Source organism: Melanotaenia boesemani, chromosome 13 (assembly GCF_017639745.1).
Source record: "Melanotaenia boesemani isolate fMelBoe1 chromosome 13, fMelBoe1.pri, whole genome shotgun sequence".
Taxonomy (NCBI): domain Eukaryota; kingdom Metazoa; phylum Chordata; class Actinopteri; order Atheriniformes; family Melanotaeniidae; genus Melanotaenia; species Melanotaenia boesemani.
This window is the reverse complement of record NC_055694.1, coordinates 965,948-990,934: the sequence shown is the minus strand read 5'-3', so window position 1 is coordinate 990,934 and position 24,987 is coordinate 965,948. Positions and strand designations below refer to the sequence as shown.

At 46.7% G+C, this 24,987-nt stretch overlaps 1 protein-coding gene across 3 annotated transcripts in view; it reads left to right on the top strand.

Annotated features, from left to right (window-relative positions):
- Positions 1 to 24,987, top strand: part of plxnb3 (plexin B3) — a 107,563-nt gene that overhangs the window by 68,309 nt on the left and 14,267 nt on the right. For all 3 annotated transcript variants that reach the window (XM_042004247.1, XM_042004249.1, XM_042004248.1), the window contains 23 exons: positions 1,942 to 2,101; positions 3,139 to 3,247; positions 3,495 to 3,603; positions 3,803 to 3,919; positions 7,705 to 7,818; positions 14,278 to 14,368; positions 14,519 to 14,688; positions 14,831 to 14,982; positions 17,567 to 17,672; positions 17,858 to 17,994; positions 18,115 to 18,291; positions 18,370 to 18,535; positions 18,618 to 18,749; positions 19,160 to 19,264; positions 19,386 to 19,547; positions 19,689 to 19,840; positions 19,958 to 20,058; positions 20,175 to 20,392; positions 20,515 to 20,693; positions 20,861 to 20,927; positions 24,359 to 24,505; positions 24,742 to 24,822; positions 24,901 to 24,979. In XM_042004247.1, the coding sequence (XP_041860181.1) occupies positions 1,942 to 2,101; positions 3,139 to 3,247; positions 3,495 to 3,603; positions 3,803 to 3,919; positions 7,705 to 7,818; positions 14,278 to 14,368; positions 14,519 to 14,688; positions 14,831 to 14,982; positions 17,567 to 17,672; positions 17,858 to 17,994; positions 18,115 to 18,291; positions 18,370 to 18,535; positions 18,618 to 18,749; positions 19,160 to 19,264; positions 19,386 to 19,547; positions 19,689 to 19,840; positions 19,958 to 20,058; positions 20,175 to 20,392; positions 20,515 to 20,693; positions 20,861 to 20,927; positions 24,359 to 24,505; positions 24,742 to 24,822; positions 24,901 to 24,979 (3,031 nt within the window). The remainder of the gene's footprint in view (positions 1 to 1,941; positions 2,102 to 3,138; positions 3,248 to 3,494; positions 3,604 to 3,802; positions 3,920 to 7,704; positions 7,819 to 14,277; positions 14,369 to 14,518; positions 14,689 to 14,830; positions 14,983 to 17,566; positions 17,673 to 17,857; positions 17,995 to 18,114; positions 18,292 to 18,369; positions 18,536 to 18,617; positions 18,750 to 19,159; positions 19,265 to 19,385; positions 19,548 to 19,688; positions 19,841 to 19,957; positions 20,059 to 20,174; positions 20,393 to 20,514; positions 20,694 to 20,860; positions 20,928 to 24,358; positions 24,506 to 24,741; positions 24,823 to 24,900; positions 24,980 to 24,987) is intronic.

The following is a 24,987-nucleotide window of genomic DNA, read 5'->3' as shown; positions in this document are numbered from 1 at the left end:
CATCCCTTATTACACGTCCCGTCCGTCCCTCATTCTGACAGAAAGCCAGAGGTTGGGCCTCCACACGGAGCTCAGGTGCGTCACAGAGAGGGACGGTCCACCTGGTAGCATGTTATACAGGACGATACATGCCCTATGATGTTACATGCTCCCGGTGGTTCCACCTGCAACCGGCTCTTCTACCTGGTGTTCTTCACATGGCCGGCAGCGCACGTTGATTTACATGCTGGAAATCCAGATTAAATTTTTTAAACAATCGGCCCAGAGATCCAGAATTAAAGAACAATGATTTACAAAGAGAGTGTTTTCAAATCTCGCATAGATGATCTATCACATTAAACCTATCATCAATATTCGGATAAAATTCTACAAACCACATCCACCATCAGCCAACATACGTCCAACTTCAGCCCACCATCAGTTCACCATCAGCCCACCATCAGTTCACCATCAGCCAACATACGTCCAACATCAGCCTACCATTAGTTCACCATCAGCCCACCATCAGTTCACCATCAGCCCACCATCAGTTCACCATCAGCCAACATACGTCCAACATCAGCCTACCATCAGTTCACCATCAGCCCACCATCAGTTCACCATCAGTTCACCATCAGTTCACCATCAGCCAACATACGTCCAACATCAGGCTACCATCAGTTCACCATCAGCCCACCATCAGTTCACCATCAGTTCACCATCAGCCCACCATCAGTTCACCATCAGCCAACATACGTCCAACATCAGCCTACCATCAGTTCACCATCAGTTCACCATCAGCCCACCATCAGTTCACCATCAGTTCACCATCAGCCCACCATCAGTTCACCATCAGTTCACCATCAGCCCACCATCAGTTCACCATCAGCCAACATACGTCCAACATCAGCCTACCATCAGTTCACCATCAGTTCACCATCAGCCCACCATCAGTTCACCATCAGTTCACCATCAGCCAACATACGTCCAACATCAGCCTACCATCAGTTCACCATCAGCCCACCATCAGTTCACCATCAGCCAACATACGTCCAACATCAGCCTACCATCAGTTCACCATCAGTTCACCATCAGCCCACCATCAGTTCACCATCAGTTCACCATCAGCCCACCATCAGTTCACCATCAGTTCACCATCAGCCCACCATCAGTTCACCATCAGCCCACCATCAGTTCACCATTAGCCCACCATCAGTTCACCATCAGCCCACCATCAGCCCACCATCAGTTCACCATCAGTTCACCATCATCCCACCATCAGTTCACCATCAGCCCACCATCAGTTCACCATCAGTTCACCATCAGCCCACCATCAGCCCACCATCAGTTCACCATCAGTTCACCATCAGCCCACCATCAGTTCACCATCAGTTCACCATCAGCCAACATACGTCCAACATCAGCCTACCATCAGTTCACCATCAGCCCACCATCAGTTCACCATCAGTTCACCATCATCCCACCATCAGTTCACCATCAGCCAACAAACGTCCAACATCAGCCTACCATCAGTTCACCATCAGTTCACCATCAGCCCACCATCAGTTCACCATCAGCCCACCATCAGTTCACCATCAGCCCACCATCAGTTCACCATCAGTTCACTATCATCCCACCATCAGTTCACCATCAGCCCACCATCAGCCCACCATCAGTTCACCATCAGCCCACCATCAGTTCACCATCAGTTCACCATCAGCCCACCATCAGTTCACCATCAGCCCACCATCAGCCCACCATCAGTTCACAATCAGCTGAACTTGACCTTTTTTTTTAACATTGGAGACAGAATAAATTGGAAATGCAAAGCTATGTCTTTATGAAGTTTGAGCTAATGACGTTAGTGTTTATAAAGCATTTCTAAAGTCTGTGAACACCTTGTGACTGTGGCTTTTACAGCAGAACCTCTTCCAGAAGCTGTAGACTGTCTCTATCTTATAGGTAATATTGTCAGTCATCCAGCTTCCTGTCCTCCAAGAGCCAGAGTCTCTTTCCTGCGTCTTTGGGCATCTCGCTCCTCAGCACGCCATTGTCATGGGAACAAGTGTCACCTGTCAATCACCTGCACCAGCACTCCTCCCAGCCACGCCCACAGGAACTGGTGAGTGAATGGCATTTCCAGAACCAGTCCATATTCCTGTCCATAGATATCTATATGTAGATGCTGCATGGACCGCCTCATCCCGCTGCAGTGACACATCAACGCATCTGCCATCTTGGTCCTGGCAGAAAGCTTAGTGCCTAGTGCTCCCACCACAACGTGGCGCCACATCAGTAGCTAGACTCTTCTCCTCTGTTGTTCCCCGGTGGTGGAACCATCTAACAAACTCCGTCCGATCCGCAGAGTCCTTATCCACTTTTAAAAGCAAGTTAAAGACTCAGTTGTTTAAGGAGCATTTCCACACTTAGCTTAACTCTTCTACTCAGAATGAGGTAGAAAGATTTGTCCAGATCTTTGGCTCAACCAAGTACTGAAGAAGCTGCTGCACTTATGCCCAAGATGATATTGTGTGATGAAATCATGATCTTGTATTTAAACAAAATGACTTAAAAAAAACAAACAAATAAAATTATATGCACTGCCTCTAGCACTACATGACAGCACCTGGTCCAACTGGACTCAAAGCGGTCTGACTATCACTTAATTATGACGTCCTGCTTGTTTGAATTCATGCTTGTGTTGTTCTTCCCCTCAAATGTAAGTCGCTTTGGATAAAAGCATCTGCTAAATGACTGTAGAATAGAATAGAATAGAATAGTAGAATAGTGAATGGTTGTTTAGTTTAAACTGGATTAAATATTAAACCTTTGTTTTGTTTTCAGCTTTTAGGTTTCAATATTTAATTTATGGGGAAAGAAAGTTTGAAACTGTAATGTAATTATTAATCAATAACCACTGACAGACGATCAACAGACTGCTTATTGGAATTAAAGTAAGTTAAATACTTAATGGGTGGGAAACATAATTGTTTAAACAGATTTAAAGGTAAAACCAGTCAGGAGTACGTTTGGAAGACTTTTTTTTTGACTCAGCTGCCTATTTGGCAGAAGGGGGACGAATGACGTGTCTTCGTACATATGTCTACGTTCCTGACCTGCAGGTGAATGTCTCCTGCTCATGTCACTTCCTGTCTGCAGATCACATGGTCCTGCCTGTGTCTTTGATGTTCGGTCATGTGACCATCACTACGGGAAAGATGACGTTTTATGACTGTGATGCTGTGACACGACTGAACCAGAGTTCCCAGTAAGACATCCAATAACACAAACAAAAACCTAATGTAGCTGTCATAGAGAGGAGGAGGAGGAAGAAGGCAATGGTCATGATGATGGTGATGAGGATGGGGATGAAGAGGATTATGATGATGATGATGCTGACGGTGTTAATAATAATGATATGGATGAGGTAGAGGTCAAGGATGATGATGATGAGGAAGATGATGATAGTCATAATGATGATGATGATAATGATGATGATGATGCTGTGTCTCCAGGTGTTTATCCTGTGTCAGCTCTGTCTGGAGGTGTAACTGGTGTCCTCTGGATCAACTCTGCTCTCACAACCACAGCTGTCCAAACCAGCACATCGTCCTGAACCAGAAAGTGAGACACCTGTCTGTCCATGTCTTCATCTGTCTGTCTGTAAATCTGTTAATGTGTCCACCAGTCCATCTGTCCAGATGTGGACAGAAGGACACGTGAAGGACATTTTTTGTGATAATGTTTTGCATTAGCCTATGTGTCTGTCCTTCTGTCCACCTGTCCTGCCTGTCCATCTTACTCTGCATTCTGTCTGTTTTAGGACGCTTCTGGTCCTACTTCCTGTCCTATCATTTTCTCCTTGAAGAGCCCTGCCTTAGTGCCCATGGGCCTGAGCACGTCAGTGGTGCTGGAGGGTCGGAACCTGGACGTTTACACGGTGAGACTATGATTAGAAGCCATGTTTACCTGCTACAAATTGGCAGTAGGAAGAGGAGAAGTTGTCTTCCAGCCTGACGCTTGGTGGGTCGATTCCAAGCTTCACTGACTACATGCCTAAGGGCCCATGGGCAAGACACTGATCCCACTTGAGGGCCGTGATGTGTCTCTATATAGTAGAAAGCACCTAATATATAACCACAGAAGTGCTGGATGAGTGTGTGTGATTGGGTGAATGTGACATGTAGTGTAAAAATGCTTTGAGTGGTCAAGATGACTAGAAAAGTTCCATGTAAGTAAAGTCCATCTATCTGTCCCGTTATTCCGATAGAACCTGTCCCATTTTTCCGATTGAACCTCTCGCGTTATTCCGATTGAACCTGTCGCATTATTCCGATCGAACCTGTCGCGTTATTCCGATCGAACCTGTCGCGTTATTCCGATCGAACCTGTCGCGTTATTCCGATTGAACCTGTCACGTTATTCCGATTGAACCTGTCCCGTTATTCCGATTGAACCTGTCGCGTTATTCCGATTGAATCTGTCGCGTTGTTCCGATCGAACCTGTCCCATTATTCCGATAGAACCTGTCACGTTATTCCGATAGAACCTGTCATGTTATTCCGATCGAACCTGTCGCGTTATTCCGATTGAACCTGTCGCGTTATTCCGATCGAACCTGTCGCGTTATTCCGATCGAACCTGTCACGTTATTCCGATTGAACCTGTCCCGTTATTCCGATTGAAGCTGTCCCATTTTTAAGATTGAACCTCTCGCGTTATTCCGATTGAACCTGTCGCATTATTCCGATCGAACATGTCCCATTATTCCGATAGAACCTGTCACGTTGTTCCGATCGAACCTGTCGCGTTATTCCGATCGAACCTGTCGCGTTATTCCGATCGAACCTGTCGCGTTATTCCGATTGAACCTGTCACGTTATTCCGATTGAACCTGTCGCATTATTCCGATCGAACATGTCCCATTATTCCAATAGAACCTGTCACGTTGTTCCGATCGAACCTGTCCCATTATTCCGATTGAACCTGTCGCGTTATTCCGATCGAACCTGTCCCATTATTCCGATAGAACCTGTCACGTTATTCCGATCGAACCTGTCGCGTTATTCCGATCGAACCTGTCGCGTTATTCCGATCGAACCTGTCGCGTTATTCCGATCGAACCTGTCGCGTTATTCCGATCGAACCTGTCGCGTTATTCCGATCGAACCTGTCACGTTATTCCGATTGAACCTGTCCCGTTATTCCGATTGAACCTGTCCCATTATTCCGATCGAACCTGTCACGTTATTCCGATAGAACCTTTCACGTTATTCCGATAGAACCTGTCATGTTATTCCGATCGAACCTGTCGCGTTATTCCGATTGAACCTGTCGCGTTATTCCGATCGAACCTGTCGCGTTATTCCGATTGAACCTGTCGCGTTATTCCGATCGAACCTGTCGCGTTATTCCGATCGAACCTGTCACGTTATTCCGATTGAACCTGTCCCGTTATTCCGATTGAAGCTGTCTTATTTTTAAGATTGAACCTCTCGCGTTATTCCGATTGAACCTGTCCCGTTATTCCGATTGAACCTGTCCCATTATTCCGATAGAACCTGTCACGTTATTCCGATAGAACCTGTCATGTTATTCCGATCGAACCTGTCGCGTTATTCCGATTGAACCTGTCGCGTTATTCCGATCGAACCTGTCGCGTTATTCCGATCGAACCTGTCACGTTATTCCGATTGAACCTGTCCCGTTATTCCGATTGAAGCTGTCTTATTTTTAAGATTGAACCTCTCGCGTTATTCCGATTGAACCTGTCGCATTATTCCGATCAAACATGTCCCATTATTCCGATAGAACCTGTCACGTTGTTCCGATCGAACCTGTCGCGTTATTCCGATCGAACCTGTCGCGTTATTCCGATTGAACCTGTCGCGTTATTCCGATCGAACCTGTCACGTTATTCCGATCGAACCTGTCGCATTATTCCGATCGAACCTGTCGCGTTATTCCGATCGAACCTGTCGCGTTATTCCGATCGAACCTGTCGCGTTATTCCGATTGAACCTGTCGCCTTATTCCGATTGAACCTGTCCCATTATTCCGATTGAACCTGTCATGTTATTCCAATTGAACTTGTCCCATTATTCCATTTTTCCATTTGGAAAGACACAGTCCGTTTACCATCACTGCCTGACTATAACCCAGATTACAGATGTCCCTCGGGCTCTTAGCCTGTTTTGGCACCTTTTTTTTTGGCACTTCAGACACCAAATAAAAATTCCGTCCCTATGTTTGGTATTAAGGGGTTTGAATGCAGCTGTGTGGGGGGAGGAGTGGGTGCTTGATCAAACCTATTGAAATGCAGATTTAGATTGCTGACCCAGATCAGGTCCCCTCGGCCTGGGAGTGGGACATTTTGAAGCCTGAGATAGTTTTCAGGCTTTTCCACCCCACTGATGTTCTGCTGCTGAAGCTGCTCCTCCATCTTCCTCTTGTAACTGGCCTCCTCTTTCTGGTCTTTCTCCTCAGCTCTTCCTTGTTCCCTGATCTGAAAGCTCTCTTCTTCTCCTTTAGGAGAGCTTAAATATCAGGGGAAATCCACGGCTTGTTACTAGCGAAGCATCCCACCACCTTAGAGGGAACAGTGTTCTCCAAACAGAAGTTTATGCAGTCTGTGATCTAGTCTGTGACAGCATAAATGTCTTCCTTATGTGGAGTTGTAGCAGTCCCTAAGAGCCTCCTGGCTCTCAGCTGTCCACCTCCTCACTGTACGTGGGACCACAGTCTGCGGTACAACAGGTTTATACCCAGGCTGGAGATGGAGAATATGGTGATCAGCTCTCCCTGGAGAACGGGATGCAGAATATGCCTCTTTGGTGTTGGCATAAAACAAGTCCAGTATTTTCTTATCTCTGGTGGGACAGGTGACATACTGTGCATGTTGGCAGAATAGATGATGGAGAGGCGTGACTGTCCCCAGAGATGAGCATGTACGTTGCTGTCACAGAAACATGTGAACTCCGGTGGCGAATAATATGGCTTCATGCTAACCGCTAACAGTTCAATGTCTCTGCTGCACAGCTCCTCTTGTACAGTGCAGGGTCCCGGTTTACACCACCTCACATTCACAAACACAGCTAGACCCTCCTTTCCTCTTACCGCTGGTCTCCGCTCTGTCCGCCCGCAGTAGATGGAAGTTGTCCTTTAAAACATAGAATCAGGAATAAGCAGAGTCCGCTAGGTCTCCGTAAACAGGATGCTACTCTCTCTGCACTCCCGCTGATGTCGTGTGAGCTCTGCCAGCTCGTCCATCTTGTTGGGAAAAGATCTTACATTTCCCATGATGATGGAGGGGAGTACAGGTCTGAAACGCCTCTTCTTTTCCCAAACTTTTGTCCCGGCACAACGCCCATGGTCTTCCATAGCACCTCCACAGAGATCTTATGTCTGTCCCAGGGAAACACTACAGCGCTGCGCAGTGCGACCAGATTATCTTACTGGAAACAATGCATTCACGCATCCATGCAACCCTATGCACATTGTTACATTTGATGTTTTAGTTGAAAGAAACGTGGTGAATCCAAAGAAAAACAGCAGGTTTGTATTCTAATATATAAGGTTTTTATACTAAATATTTACAGAAGCAGTAAGCTATGAAATAGTTAAAACACCAGAAAAGAAAAGAAGTGAAACCAGCAGCCAGCCGACCAGTGCCGAGGGAGGATAAACCTGGTTTTCCCTCAGACCTGAATCTGTGTTTGTCGGCAGGGTGAAGCTCAGTATGTGTGTGTCGTTGAAATCGAAGGAATGCATTTCAACCTGACAGCCGCCATGGAGAAAACAGCTGACAACACACTTATCTTCACATGCAGCAACCACCAGGTAACAGAACCAGAAACAACTCACAGCTGCTAACTCACAGCTGCTAAGACACACCTGCAAACTCAAAGCTGCTAACTCACCTGCTAACACGCAGCTGCTAACACACAGCTCCTAACTCACCTGCTAAGACACTTGTTAACGCACACCTGCTAACTCACCTGCTAACACACAGCTGCTAACTCAGAGCTGCAAACTCACCTTCTAACACACAGCTGCTAACACACACTTGCAAAAACCAGCTGCTAACACACAGCTGCTAACTAACCTGCTAACACACAGCTACTAACTCACCTACTAACAAACAGCTGCTAACACACAGCTGCTAACTCACCTGCTAACACACAGCTACTAACTCACCTGCTAACACACAGCTGCTAACACACAGCTGCTAACTCACAGCTGCTAACTCATCTGCTAACTCACAGCTGCTAACACACATCTGCTAACTCACAGCTGCTAAGACACACCTGCAAACTCAAAGCTGCTAACTCACCTGCTAACACACAGCTACTAACTCACCTGCTAACACACAGCTGCTAACTCATCTGCTAACTCACAGCTGCTAACACACATCTGCTAACTCACAGCTGCGAACACACACCTGCTAACTCACCTGCTAACACACAGCTGCTAACTCAGAGCTGCAAACTCACCTTCTAACACAGCTGCTAACACACACTTGCAAAAACCAGCTTCTAATACACACCTGCTAACTCACAGCTGCTAACTCAACTGCTAACATACAGCTACTAACTCACCTGCTAACACACACCTGCTAACTCACAGCTGCTAACACACATCTGCTAACTCACAGCTGCTAACACACACCTGCTAACTCACCTGCTAACTCACAGCTGCTAACTCACCGGCTAACACACAGCTACTAACTCACCTGCTAACACACAGCTGCTAACTCACAGCTGCTAACTCATCTGCTAACACACAGCTACTAACTCACCTGCTAACACACACCTGCAAAAACCAGCTGCTAACACACACCTGCTAACTCACAGCTACTAACTCACCTGCTAACACACAGCTACTAACTCACCTGCTAACACACAACTGCTAACACACACCTGCAAAAACCAGCTGCTAACACACACGTGCTAACTCACAGCTGCTAACTCACCTTCTAACTCACAGCTGCTAACACACACCTGACAACTCACAGCTGCTAACTCATCTGCTAACTCACAGCTACTAACACAAACCTGCGAACTCACAGCTACTAACTCACCTGCTAACACACAGCTACTAACTCACCTGCTAACACACAGCTACTAACTCACCTGCTAACTCACCTGCTAACTCATCTGCTAACACACAGCTTCTAACTCACAGCTGCTAACACACACCTGCTAACACACAGCTGCTAACACACATCTGCTGACTCACAGCTGCTAAGACACACCTGCAAACTCAAACCTGCTAACTCACCTGCTAACACGCAGCTGCTAACACACAGCTGCTAACTCACCTGCTAACACACCTGCTAACACACACCTGCTAACTCACCTGCTAACACACAGCTGCTAACTCAGAGCTGCAAACTCACCTTCTAACACACAGCTGCTAACACACACTTGCAAAAACCAGCTGCTAACACACACCTGCTAACCTACAGCTGCTAACTCACCTGCTAACACACAGCTACTAACTCACCTACTAACACACAGCTGCTAACACACACCTGCTAACTCACAGCTGCTAACTCATCTGCTAACTCACAGCTGCTAACACACATCTGCTAACTCACAGCTGCTAACTCACCTGCTAACACACAGCTGCTAACACACAGCTGCTAACTCACCTGCTAACACACACATACTAACTCACCTGCTAACACATAGCTGCTAACACACACCTGCTAACTCACAGCTGCTAACTCATCTGCTAACTCACAGCTGCTAACACACATCTGCTAACTCACAGCTGCTAGCACACACCTGCTAACTCACCTGCTAACACAGAGCTGCTAACTCACCTGCTAACACGTAGCTGCTAACATACAGCTGCTAACTCAGAGCCGCAAACTCACCTGCTAACACACAGCTGCTAACTCACCTGGTAACACACAGCTGCTAACTCAGAGCTGCAAACTCACCTTCTAACACACAGCTGCTAACACATACTTGGAAAAACCAGCTGCTAACTCACCTGCTAACACAAAGCTACTAACTCACCTGCTAACACACAGCTGCTAATTCACAGCTGCTAACTCATCTGCTAACTCACAGCTGCTAACACACACCTGCTAACTCACAGCTGCTAACACACACCTGCTAACTCACCTGCTAACACACAGCTGCTAACTCACCTGCTAACACGTAGCTGCTAACACACAGCTGCTAACTCAGAGGCGCAAACTCACCTCCTAACACACAGCTACTAACTCACCTGCTAACACATAGCTGCTAACTCACAGCTGCTAACTCATCTGCTAACACACAGCTACTAACTCACCTGCTAACACACAACTGCTAACTCACCTGCTAACACACAGCTGCTAACTCACCTGCTAACACGTAGCTGCTAACACACAGCTGCTCACTCAGAGCCGCAAACTCACCTGCTAACACACAGCTGCTAACACACACACCTGCAAAAACCAGCTGCTAACACACACCTGCTAACTCACAGCTAGTAACTCACCTGCTAACACACAGCTACTAACTCACCTGCTAACACACAGCTGCTAACACACACCTGATAACTAAAAGCTGCTAACTCATCTGCTAATTCACAGCTGCTAACACACACCTGCGAACTCACAGCTGCTAACTCACCTGCTAACACACAGCTACTAACTCACCTGCTAACACACAGCTACTAACTCACCTGCTAACATACAGCTGCTAACACATAGCTGCTAACACATACCTGCTAACTCACAGCTGCTAACTCAGCTGCTAACTCACAGCTGCTAACACACATCTGCTAACTCACAGCTGCTAAGACACAGCTGCAAACTCAAAGCTGCTAACTCACCTGCTAACATGCAGCTGCTAACACACAGCTGCTAACTCAGAGCTGCAAACTCACCTGCTAACACACAGCTGCTAACACACAGCTGCTAACTCACCGGCTAACACACAGCTACTAACTCACCTGCTAACACACAGCTGCTAACTCAGAGCTGCAAACTCACCTGCTAACACACAGCTGCTAACACACACTTGCAAAAACCAGCTGCTAACACACACCTGCTAACTCACCTGCTAACACACAGCTACTAACTCACCTGCTAACACACAGCTGCTAACACACACCTGCTAACTCACAGCTGCTAACTCATCTGCTAAGTCACAGCTGCTACCACACATCTGCTAACTCACAGCTGCTAGCACACACCTGCTAACTCACCTGCTAACACACAGCTGCTAACTCACCTGCTAACACGTAGCTGCTAACACACAGCTGCTAACTCAGAGCCGCAAACTCATCTGCTAACACACAGCTGCTAACACACACACCTGCAAAAACCAGCTGCTAACACACACCTGCTAACACACACCTGCTAACACACACCTGCTAACTCACAGCTGCTAACTCACCTGCTAACACACAGCTGCTAACACACACCTGCTAACTCACAGCTGCTAACACACAACTGCTAACACACACCTGCAAAAACCAGCTGCTAACACACACGTGCTAACTCACAGCTGCTAACTCACCTGCTAACTCACAGCTGCTAACACACACCTGACAACTCACAGCTGCTAACTCATCTGCTAACTCACAGCTACTAACACACACCTGCGAACTCACAGCTACTAACTCACCTGCTAACACACAGCTACTAACTCACCTGCTAACTCACAGCTGCTAACACACACCTGACAACTCACAGCTGCTAACTCATCTGCTAACTCACAGCTACTAACACACACCTGCGAACTCACAGCTACTAACTCACCTGCTAACACACAGCTACTAACTCACCTGCTAACACACAGCTACTAACTCACCTGCTAACTCACATGCTAACTCATCTGCTAACACACAGCTTCTAACTCACAGCTGCTAACACACACCTGCTGACTCAGAGCTGCTAAGACACACCTGCAAACTCAAACCTGCTAACTCACCTGCTAACACGCAGCTGCTAACACACAGCTGCTAACTCACCTGCTAACACACCTGCTAACGCACACCTGCTAACTCACCTGCTAACACACAGCTCCTAACTCAGAGCTGCAAACTCACCTTCTAACACACACCTGGTAACTCATCTGCTAACTCACAGCTGCTAACACACACCTGCTAACTCACAGCTGCTAACTCATCTGCTAACTCACAGCTGCTAACACACATCTGCTAACTCACAGCTGCTAGCACACACCTGCTAACTCACCTGCTAACACAGAGCTGCTAACTCACCTGCTAACACGTAGCTGCTAGCATATAGCTGCTAACTCAGAGCCGCAAACTCACCTGCTAACACACAGCTGCTAACTCACCTGCTAACACACAGCTGCTAACTCAGAGCTGCAAACTCACCTTCTAACACACAGCTGCTAAGACATACTTGGAAAAACCAGCTGCTAACTCACCTGCTAACACAAAGCTACTAACTCACCTGCTAACACACACCTGCTAATTCACAGCTGCTAACTCATCTGCTAACTCACAGCTGCTAACACACACCTGCTAACTCACCTGCTAACACACAGCTGCTAAGTCACCTGCTAACACGTAGCTGCTAACACACAGCTGCTAACTCAGAGCCGCAAACTCACCTGCTAACACACAGCTGCTAACTCACCTGCTAACACACAGCTGCTAACTCAGACCTGCAAACTCACCTTCTAACACACAGCTGCTAACACATACTTGCAAAAACCAGCTGCTAACACACACCTGCTAACACAGCTGCTAACTCACCTGCTAACATACAGCTACTAACTCACCTGCTAACACACACCTGCTAACTCACAGCTGCTAACTCATCTGCTAACTCACAGCTGCTAACACACAGCTGCTAACCCACAGCTGCTAACACACACCTGCTAACTCACCTGCTAACTCACAGCTACTAACTCACCTGCTAACACACAGCTACTAACTTACTTGCTAACACATAGCTGCTAACTCACAGCTGCTAACTCATCTGCTAACACACAGCTACTAACTCACCTGCTAACACACAACTGCTAACACACCTGCAAAAACCAGCTGCTAAGACACACCTGCTAACTCACAGCTACTAACTCACCTGCTAACACACAGCTACTAACTCACCTGCTAACACACAGCTGCTAACACACACCTGATAACTAAAAGCTGCTAACTCATCTGCTAACTCACAGCTGCTAACACACACCTGCTCACTCAGAGCTGCTAACTCACCTGCTAACACACAGCTACTAACTCACCTGCTAACACACAGCTACTAACTCACCTGCTAACACACAGCTGCTAACTCACAGCTGCTAACTCATCTGCTAACTCACAGCTGCTAACACACATCTGCTAACTCACAGCTGCTAAGACACAGCTGCAAACTCAAAGCTGCTAACTCACCTGCTAACAACCAGCTGCTAACACACAGCTGCTAACTCAGAGCTGCAAACTCACCTGCTAACACATAGCTGCTAACACACAGCTACTAACTCACCTGCTAACACACAGCTGCTAACTCAGAGCTGCAAACTCACCTGCTAACACACAGCTGCTAACACACACTTGCAAAAACCAGCTGCTAACACACACCTGCTAACTCACCTGCTAACACACAGCTACTAACTCACCTGCTAACACACAGCTGCTAACACACACCTGCTAACTCACAGCTGCTAACTCATCTGCTAACTCACAGCTGCTAACACACACCTGCTAACTCACCTGCTAACTCACAGCTGCTAACTCACCTGCTAACACGTAGCTGCTAACACACAGCTGCTAACTCAGAGCCGCAAACTCACCTGCTAACACACAGCTGCTAACACACACACCTGCAAAAACCAGCTGCTAACACACACCTGCTAACACACACCTGCTAACACACACCTGCTAACTCACAGCTGCTAACTCACCTGCTAACACACAGTTGCTAACACACACCTGCTAACTCACAGCTGCTAACACACAGCTGCTAACACACACCTGCTAACACAGAGCTACTATCTCACCTGCTAACTCACAGCTGCTAACTCATCTGCTAACACACACCTGCTAACTCAGAGCTGCTAACTCATCTGCTAACACACACCTGCTAACACACACCTGCTAACACACACCTGCTAACTCACAGCTGCTAACTCATCTGCTAACACACACCTGCTAACTCAGAGCTGCTAACTCATCTGCTAACACACACCTGCTAACTCACAGCTGCTAACTCACCTGCTAACACACAGCTACTAACTCACCTGCTAACACACAGCTGCTAACACACACCTGCTAACTCACAGCTGCTAACTGACAGGTAACTCTGCCTCCACCTGTCTGTAGTTTCAGTTTGCCATCAATCAGCTGCAGTATTCAGCACCTGTATACCTGTGGAGAGGACAGAGACGCATCGACGCCTCTCCTGGACTCAGACGTAAGAAACTGACCTATGTGTGTGTGTGTGTGTGTGTGTGTGTGCAGTAAAAGTTAAGGTGCAGTGAAAAACCCCACATCACCTGAACCTGCTTTGTCCAGGTGCAGGTGAGGATGGAGTTGCGTTCCTAACATATTTGTTAATATTCAGTTCAGCTGTATGACTGCTCAGCTGGCCAATCAGACTGCTCCCAGTGCAGGGCGGTGCCTGAGGAGTATGGCTGCGTGTGGTGTCCAGAAAACCCCGCCCCCAGCTGTGTTTACAGACTGTCATGCTCCAGTGTACCTGCAGATACCTGTCCGCCTCCTCAGATCACAAAGGTGAATTCAGTGTTCAATATGTCAGAAGCCTTGTTACCATAGAAATGTTTAAAATGTCATAAGTATTGCTACCATGGAAACATTTAAAATGTCAGTCAGAAGTACTCTTTCCATGGAAATGGGTGAAATGTGCATGTTCCAGGTTTTGCCTGTTTCCGGGCCTCTGGAGGGCGGCATCCTAGTGACAATTATCGGATCCAACCTCGGCATGAGATTCCAGGATGTGGTGGGCAGAGTTACAGTGGCAGGTGTTGAGTGTGTTCCTCAGCTTGAAGGATACCAGATCTCCACCAGGTAACCCTCGACTCAACACATGGTGAAAATATAGACTTCCTGTTACATCGTAACAAACACACTTCAGTTTACCTTCTGCAACAGGGAGGTCGTCCAACAAGCAGGATTCAGGGAAAGTCTCGCTTATTTTGAAAAATCTGGAGCATCAAGGTCAGAGTTCCGTTCCATTATTGTGGCTTAAATGAGTCCCAGCCGAGTTACCATGGTAACTATCGCTGGAGAACCGGCATGACCCAGACCAGGGTAACCGTCCATGTATTTAAGAAAAAACATCCAACTGCAATTACCATGACATCAGGTGAACTCCGACCTCTGCGCTGTCCTCTGGTGGATGTGTTGGCGAGATACTGCAGGTCCTTCCTGCTGCTGTCAGACTCTACAATCTGCACTGCTGCCAGTCGCCACAACAGGAACTAAAAACACACACAGACGTGTGACATCATCACTGTAAGACTGTAAAGCAGTGACCTGCAGTCAGGAGAGACAGGCGAGGCCTCACCTGTCATGGTAAAGAAAAAAAAACATAAAATAAATATTAATGTTTTCCACTGACCTGTGATAAAAATGCATTTTCAGTATGACTACATGTTTTTGACAGTTTATTAAGTAAAAATCACTGAATTTGAGTATTTCTTGATCAGATCCAGGGCAGAAACCGCCAATATGAACTTTACAGAAATATGTGTTATGACTCTCCACAGTCTGTGTAATGTCTTTAATGCATGTGTGAGAGAATTATTCCTTTTTTTCGTGCAATAAGGTGCACAAAAGTCAGCAGGTGAGGCAGGCAGTACTCTGCCTCACCTGCCCTGTGTGTGTGTGTGTGTGTGTGTGTGTGTGTGTGTTGCCAACTTAGTGACCTTGTTTTTAGGCCCTCTGGCACTTTTTTTTTTCTTTTTTCAAAAAAGCGACTAGGGACAAATCTGACGACTTTTTCTGGTAGTATTGGAGACTTTTAGAGATTGACGGATATGAAGGTAGTTTTTTCTTCTCAATGAAGAATGGGTGCGGCGCAGATCCCTCCCCCATCGAAAAGCAACCAGAAGAGGCTTCACGCTGCAGCAGCAGCAGCATCAGCAGAAGCATCAGCAGCAGCAGCAGCAGCATCAGCAGCAGCAGCAGCAGCATCAGCAGCAGCAGCAGCAGCAGCAGCGTCAGCAGCAGCAGCAGCAGCAGCATCATCAGCATCATCAGAGCAGGAGATGATCGGCTTCATGACCAGGATGAAAAGCTGCTGCTGGAGGATCCTGCGCTGTCTTACCGTCACATATTCATGTCTATTAATGAAGAGTGTGGAGGAAAACATTTAGAAAGTTAAAGTGTTGTGAAATGCTGCAGACTCCTATTTAGAAAACAACCTACACTTAACAAAATTAAACTACAAAAAAAGAAAATATTAACCAAAAACTTAGTTGTACTTTTATCAGTTTTTCCTTTTTAAACAGTTTTAGCCTGTCTTTTCATCAATTTCTGCCTTTCCCACGACATTCCTCCACGTCAGCCTCCATTACAGCTTTATGTACCAGCTGTCATGCACATTAGATGATGACATCATTTAGATGATGTCATTTAGTGACTTCTAGTTACTTTTAGGACAGCCACTAATTACTTTTCTCACTGAAGAGTTGGTAATGGGGTGTGTGAGTGTAAGTGAAAGAGGAATGCTGTTGGGATATGAAGCATTACCAGTAGCCGCATGCTGTTGGATGAATATTGAAATAAGATGCTCTTTTCAGTTATTACGATTGTGAATCAGTGCCTCGCCAGCCATGAACCTCACCACATGTCACTCCTGTAAACTCATTCTGTATATATGCTTTTATACAGACTTCTGTATAGATTTTTATAGACTTTTTATATATTTTTTGTTCTTATCTCTGTATTGCTGTTTACACTGGTTTTACTTCATCACCTTTGCTGCTGTAGCACCGAAATTTCCCCACTGTAGGACAAATAAAGGATTATCTTATGGATGGATGGATGGATGGATGGATGGATGGATGGGTGGGTAAAATACGAAGCCTATGCGGAGTGCAAAAAAATAGCAGGTAATTTAATCTTGAAATTCGGCATAATTAGGGGCGTGTCATTCTGATTGACAGGTATCCAATATGCACAGAAAGAAGGGAGAGTGTAACACAACTGCAGTTTTTAGCCGGCTAACAGCGCGCCTTAGCTTTAGCCCACCTACCTCTGTTAGCTGGTTAGCTACTGTTAGCTCTGGGTTAGCTCAGTTAGCTCTTAGCTACAGGCAGCTCAGAGTTTGATAGACATCAATCAACCAACCCCACCTTCACAGCCCCCCTCTCAGCTCCTCCTCTTTGCCTATTTTTGGATTTTCCGGGGCTGACAACACGTGTGACGCTGCCAAGATGGCGACAGTGGGAACTGTCCAATGAGCTTCACTTTTGCTCTTCAGAAACACACTGAGGCTCCGCCCATCTTTTATATACAGTCTATGGGTGCTGTACTGATTTCTGATTTACTAGTACTGGTTCCATGTTTACTGGTATTGATTTCTCTGTAGCATGTCCAGTCAGCAGGTCAACCGTTGTCCTCTCTTGTGTCTTCATGTTGGTTTTAGGGTTGTGTGTGAGCTACAGCCCAGTGGGAAGCAGAGGGAGGGACCTGTCTTTGTTACCGTGGGAACAACTCCACCTGGCAGGTCAACACAGATCTTCACCTACCAGGTAAACCTGATTCCCACCAGCCCATGGAGTTTAGTTTAGTTTAGTTTAGTTTAGTTGTAACCTTTGACTCATCCGAGGTTTGGTCTGGTTTCTTCAGTTTCTTCATGTCCAACAAAAATCTGAAGTTCAGCTGTTTGAAATCTCTAGATCTTTCTGTATTTCTTTCTTTTCTGATCTGTCTTTAGGACCCTCAGCTGTTGGACCTGGTTCCTGTTAAAGGTCCAGTCTCTGGAGGGACCAGACTGACCATCAGAGGACGACAGCTTGTGACGGGACAGACATCGGACCTGAGTGCCTTCCTGGGTCCACAGTCCTGCTACATGTGAGTACTGATATGAAACATTCTGGCAGGTTGTGTCCTGGTGGTCTCCCTGTCTCGTGACCTCACCTGTCTTCCTGTTCCCGGACCTCACCTGTCTCCTCATCTCCTGTGTCCTTCCAGTGTGGGGGAAGTCACTGACACCAGGCTGGTATGTCAGACTGGTACCAGTAATCAGACTGGTGGAGTACCAGTTCGGGTTTTATTTGGTAAAGCTGAGCGGACGGTTCCGAACGTTAACTTCCGTTACCTTGACGACCCCGTCATTACTGATGCCACTCCTGCCGAAAGCTTCTACGCGTAAGGACCAATGATCAATCACTGAGATATCGTGGTATAACCACGCATGCTATTGAGGTGCTAACTTCCTGTCCTCAGTGGTGGACGTGTTATCGTTGTGACGGGCAGTAACCTGGACGTGGTGCAGCAGCCAGTCATATCTGTGTGGGTGGAGCCTCTGGAGATTCAGAGGGTGAAACGAAAAAGACGACTGACTCTCCTCACTGCGAAGCAGCAGCTGGTCTTCAACAGCACCATGACAACGGTGAGACAAACCGACCAATCAGAAAAATGCTCAGAAGTTCCTTCAGTCCATCTCACCTGTCCACCTGTTTTCTGACTCTCAGGTGTCAGAGCGCTGCTCGGTGGTGTCAGCCAATCAGATCAGCTGTCTGACCCCCGCAGTGACGCCAGAGCTCAAAGTTAAAGGTGTCTGGTTTCAGCTTGACAATGTCAGAGTCCACTATGAGAGCATCAAGGTACCTGCTTCCTCACCTGTCAACGTCCTTACCTGTCTGTGTCCCAGGATCATTGCTAGACAACGCGCTTGACGTGGGCCCAGCCTCCATTACTCAAATCACATTTTTAGTCATAATAACCTGCTGTGTTTACTAAACAGACATCTTAACGTTCCCTTTGCTATACTACCGCTGCTGAAACTGACCGTTAACTGACATTATTCTGGGGCACAGACATCTCTTCTGCATCCTCACCTGTCTTCCTCCCACCTGTTTTTTTTTTCTTCTCACGATTGTGTCCTGAATGGTAAACAAATTAGACTGACTTTGACACTACAACTGATTCAGACTTTAGAGGACGTTTCCACCTCTGACTTCTGATAAAGGAAACTGTCTGTTTCTACCTGTTCTTTCTACCTGTCTCCATTTAGGGTAAAAGGTTCATGTATTATCCAAACCCGCAGTTCTTTCTGCTGAACCGAGACGCTCCAGATGCTCCGTACCGATTTAAACCCGGAGGAGTGATCGCTGTGGAGGTAAGTAGCATTCACACGGTGGTCCTGATCCTCTAAAATCTATGTAGCAAGATTGTTCACAAGATTGTTCTGATCCACTGGACACTCTGACCTCATGTCCTGCTGCCATGGTGTCCCTCAGGGTCAGGACCTGACCAGAGCCATGACCAGGAAGGAAGTCCAGGCACGGCTTGGAAAGCAGCCCTGTGAGGTCCAAACGCTGGACAGTACTCACCTATACTGTCAACCTCCGGAGGTCCAACCAATCAGTGAGGATGATGGCAGCAAGCTGCCCAGCCTAAAGGTAGCGCTGGTTCAGAACCAGAGTACAACCAATCTACAACACAATATCAGTAGAACCAGAATCTAACAGGCCCAGAACGTAGCAGGGCCACAACACAGCAGGTCCAGAAACCATCTTACAGTCAACCTGTCTTTCTGTCAGGTGTTCATGGGAAACCTGCAGGTGAACCTGGGTCTGGTTCAGTACGACAGTGACCTGTTGCTACCTCCTGTCCCACTGGCTGCTCAGATCAGTTTAGGGACGGGAGCTGCCGTCATCATCCTATCAGTGCTAGTCGTCATCCTGATTTACAGGTATGTACCTGTCTGGTATAGAAGTCTGTTCTTCCTAGTTTCAGATGTTCCTGGTTTCAGATGTTCTTCCTAGTTTCAGATGTTCTTCCTGGTTTCATGGTGTCTTTTTGTGTGCAGGAGGAAGAGTAAACAAGCTCTCAGAGATTACAAGAAGGTTTTACTCCAGCTGGAGACTCTGGAGATCAACGTGGGAGATCAGTGCCGAAAAGAATTTACCGGTACACAAATCATTGATCATGCATCTGCCACAAATTCCTGATGGTTGATTGGCTCTGTTTCTATACCAACGTCTGAGGTTTATCTCAGATCACATTTTCTCTACTTTCTCCCATAGACCTGATGACAGAGATGATGGACCTCAGCAGCGACGTTGGAGGACCTGGACTTCCGTTACTGGACTACAAGACGTACACAGAGAGAGTCTTCTTTCCTGGCCAGCAGATGGCGCCACTGAGCCGCCAGCTGGACCTGCCGGAGTCCAGGAGGCCGACGGTGGAGCAGGGCCTCCAGCAGCTCAACACCCTCCTCAACAACAGACTCTTCCTCACCAGGGTGTGTTGGACAGGTGGTGTGGTGGACAGGCGGTGTGTTGGACAGTCGGTGTGGTGAACAGGCGGTGTGGTGGACAGGCCAGACATGGTACCTGTAGTTGAATCTCTGTGTCTATGTCCCAGTTCATCCACACCCTGGAGGCCCAGCAGGGCTTCTCTCAGAGGGACCGGGGCTACGTGGCCAGCCTCCTCACCTTGGCTCTGCATGACAAGCTGGAGTACTTCACTGAGGTCATGAAGACTCTGCTGCAGGACCTTGTGCAGCAGTATGTCGCCAAGAACCCCAAACTCATGCTGCGCAGGTACATAAAACTGTAGAATAAAAGAAACGCTCCCTCGTCCTACAAGTCTACAGAACCGAACTAACATGTTGGACTAGATTTGAAGATTTCAGCTGAGATACAAACTGACCAATCAAGGCTTGAGTCCTAAAGGTGTACTGACCACCTGTCCTCCTGGTGTCTTTCAGGACAGAGACAGTTGTTGAGAAGATGCTGACCAACTGGATGTCTATCTGTCTTTACTCCTTCCTCAAGGTAATCTGTCCATGTATCTGTCTGTCCTTCCTCCTGTCTTACCTCCACCTGCCTGTCTGTCCTTCCTCCTGTCTTACCTCCACCTGCCTGTCTGTCCTTCCTCCTGTCTTTCCTCAACCTGTATGTCCTTCCTCCTGTCTTACCTCCACCTGTCTGTCTGTCCTTTCTCCTGTCTTACTTCCACCTGTCTGTCTGTCCTTCCTCCTGTCTTACCTCCACCTGTCTGTCTGTCCTTCCTCCTGTCTTACTTCCACCTGTCTGTCTGTCCTTCCTCCTGTCGTACCTCCACTTGTGTGTCCTTCCTCCTGTCTTACCTCCACCTGTCTTTCTGTCCTTCCTCCTGTCTTACCTCCACCTATCTGTCTGTCCTTCTTTTTGTCTTACTTCCTCCTGTCTTACCTCCACCTGTCTTTCTGTCCTTCCTCCTGTCTTACCTCCACCTGTCTGTCTGTCCTTCTTTTTGTCTTACTTCCTCCTGTCTTACCTCCACCTGTCTTTCTGTCCTTCCTCCTGTCTTACGTCCACCTGTCTGTCTGTCCTTCTTTTTGTCTTACTTCCTTCTGTCTTACCTCCACCTGTCTTTCTGTCCTTCCTCCTGTCTTACCTCCACCTGTCTTTCTGTCCTTCCTCCTGTCTTACCGCCACCTGTCTGTCTGTCCTTCTTTTTGTCTTACTTCCTCCTGTCTTACCTCCACCTGTCTTTCTGTCCTTCCTCCTGTCTTACCTCCACCTGTCTGTCCTTCCTCCTGTCAAACCTCCAAATGGCTGTCTGTCCTTCCTCCTGTCTTACCTCCACCTCTCTGTCTGTCCTTCCTTTTGTCTTACTTCCTCTTGTCTTTCCTCCACCTGATTGTCTGTCCTTCCTCCTGTCTTACTTCCACCTGTCTGTCTGTACTTCCTCCTGTTTTACTTCCACCTGTCTGTCTGTCCTTCCTCCTGTCTTACCTCCTCCTGTCTGTCCTTCCTCTTGTCTTACTTCCACCTGTCTGTCCTTCCTCCTGTCTTACTTCCACCTGTCTGTCCTTCCTCCTGTCTTACTTCCACCTGTCTGTCCTTCCTCCTGTCTTACTTTCACCTGTCTGTCCTTCCTCCTGTCTTACCTCCACCTGTCTGTCCTTCCTTTTGTCTTACTTCCTCTTGTCTTACCTCCCCCTGTCTGTCTGTCCTTCCTCCTGTCTTACCTCCACCTGTCTGTCTGTCCTTCCTTTTGTCTTACTTCCTTTTATCTTTCCTCCACCTGTCCGTCTGTCCTTCCTCCTGTATTACCTCCACCTGTCTGTCTTTCTTTCCTCCTGTCTTACTTCCTCTTGTCTTTCCTCCACCTGTCTGTCTGTCCTTCCTCCTGTATTACCTCCACCTGTCTGTCCTTTCTCCTGTCTTACTTCCACCTGTATGTCCTTCCTCTTGTCTTACTTCCACCTGTCTGTCTGTCCTTTCTCCTGTTTTACTTCCACCTGTCTGTCTGTCCTTTCTCCTGTCTTACTTTCACCTGTCTGTCCTTCCTCCTATCCACCACATCTGTAACTTATGGCTTCAAACCGGTTATTTCCAGACTAAATGTAAACAGCAGACCTTTCTACAAACCAGATCATCAACTACAGATCTGTGGCATTACTTCCCAATTCTCCAGAATTCTTGAAAAACTTTTCAATAACTGACTGGAAAAATTAATAGAAAAACATAAATTACACACTGAAAGTTAATCTGGGGGACTTCCCGCATGAGGCTGAGCCAAGATGGGCGCACTGTAAAGAGCTCAGTGAAGAAAATAACCAAGGAAAATGAAAATGTCGAAGAAACTGCAGATGCTAGCGACAAAGATGCTACTGCTACCACAGGATCAGAATGCTTTATTAATCCCGGAGGAAACTGTGTGCACATAGTCGGCCATACCAAATAAGTAAGGGATAATGCATGACGAGTTGTCTATTATCATAAATTAATGGACGATTTTGAAATGATGGCCACCACATCTGGCATTATCCCGCTTATACCATGGTCCCTTACGAAAGAAAAAAATATTAAATAAGCTATTAATGCGTTAATGTTGTTTTTTTACTGTTAAAATCGTAAGTTTTTCACAAGAAGCGGCTGAGTGGACTATTTTGTTGTGACGTTGCCAAGGTAACAGGCTCTGACACAGAACCTGCAGCTCGGTCGGTCAGCTGGTGTATTAGACCTGATCAGTGGAGGGAAGGGAGATGATTGACGTTATCTTACGTGACACACACATTGAGGAAGAAAAAGGCACAAATGGTTTACTTACAAGAAACACATTTATCCAGACAAGAAAACGGGAAGTTGAAGTGGTTTGGTTACATAAAAATACGACATGGGTGTAAAAGTCGTGTAACAATACTAGTACACAACACAGTAAAGGTACAGGGTTCATGAGTAAGATGGACTTATACATAAAAGACCCAGAAACGTCTTTGCTCAGTTTAGTTGACATCTGGAGGTCTACGGGTTTTACTCTGGATACAAATTAAATCTGGCTAAAACACAAATATTAATAAACTGTTCCAGTTCTGGAGCTCCAACATGACGACCTGTCTAGGAAACCAAACTACCGTTTCAGTAGGATGTAAATATTCCCACGGCGTAGCAGGAAATCAGGAGGACATGGGAAGATGTGGGATCTGTGAAAATCAACCTCCAGCCTCGTCTTCTTTACCTTCCTCAGGCTTCCTCCGGTTCATGTGGAATGGTGAAAACCCAGAATAAAATCTGAAACGTTACAAACTGGAAGTGAAACGGTGGCGTGGCACTGCCGAGTCGTAAGGAGGACTGCCATGCCGCTCAGGCATCTCCTGTCTTAAACCGCTGTAAATGTTTGAAAATGGAAAAATATTGAACAAACTATACAGAGAAGAGAAATCTCAAGTATTATCGCAGGCACACAAAGTCAACCAAGTAGATACTTGGGCTAGAAGTGATACGGAAATACGAATTAGAAAAAGAACTCTCGCTACTCCAGCGGTCTGCTCAAATAAGACTTTACCCCGGGTGCACGGGACTTGAAATTAGCAGTGGATTAATAAAGGTGTAACAGCTGGGTGTGTACGGAGGATGGATGTTTGAAGAACTAAAGGAGTTTGACCCGACTAATCAGGACCATGTTCGCTACCTCCAGGAGGGAGCAACACTGACCCTAATGACAATGAATGTGTAAACATTATTATTATTGTTATTAATATTAGTATTATTATTGTTATTATTATTATTGTGAATGATGATGGTATTATTATATTGATGGGAAGCTAAGTTTTTAAATCTTGTAGATTTATTTGAAAATTTGGGATGATATAAGTTTAACTTCCTTCCATTCCTTATTAGATATGTAAATATATAAGAATATATAAATATCTTGCCTCCACTGTCCTCTCTGTCCCTACCACCTGTCTGTCTTTATTCCACCTGTCTGTCCTCAGGACGTAGCGGGGGAACCCCTTTACATGCTCTACAGAGCCATTAAGTATCAGGTGGACAAAGGACCGGTGGACGCTGTGACCGGAAAAGCTAAACGGACGTTGAACGATAGTCATCTGCTGAGAGATGACATCGACTACAGTGCAATGGTAACCACGGCAACACAAGTCCTGTGGTTCAGCAGAAACTTTTATTCATTTACACCAAATCAACTGGTATCTGACATGTCTCTGTCTCTCTACATATCTCTCTACCTGTCTCTGTCTGTCTCTCTACCTGTATTTCACTCTCCCTGTCTGTCTCTCTACCTGTCTCTGTCTCTCTACCTATCTTTGTCTTTCTATCTGTATATGTCTCTCTATCTGTCTCTCTGTCTCTCTCACAGACTTTGACTGTCTTGGTGAAGAACGGAGTTGAGATTCAGCCATGTCCTGTTAAAGTTCTCGACACTGACACCATCACACAGGTAGGCACTTGTCTGCCTCTTACCTGTCTTTACTTGCCTGTCTTCCTGCGCCTCACCTTCATGCTCTACTGTGCACAGGTGAAGGATAAGATCCTGGATCAGGTCTACAGAAGTGCTCCATTCTCTCAGAGACCAGCAGCTGACAGTTTGGACTTGGGTACACAC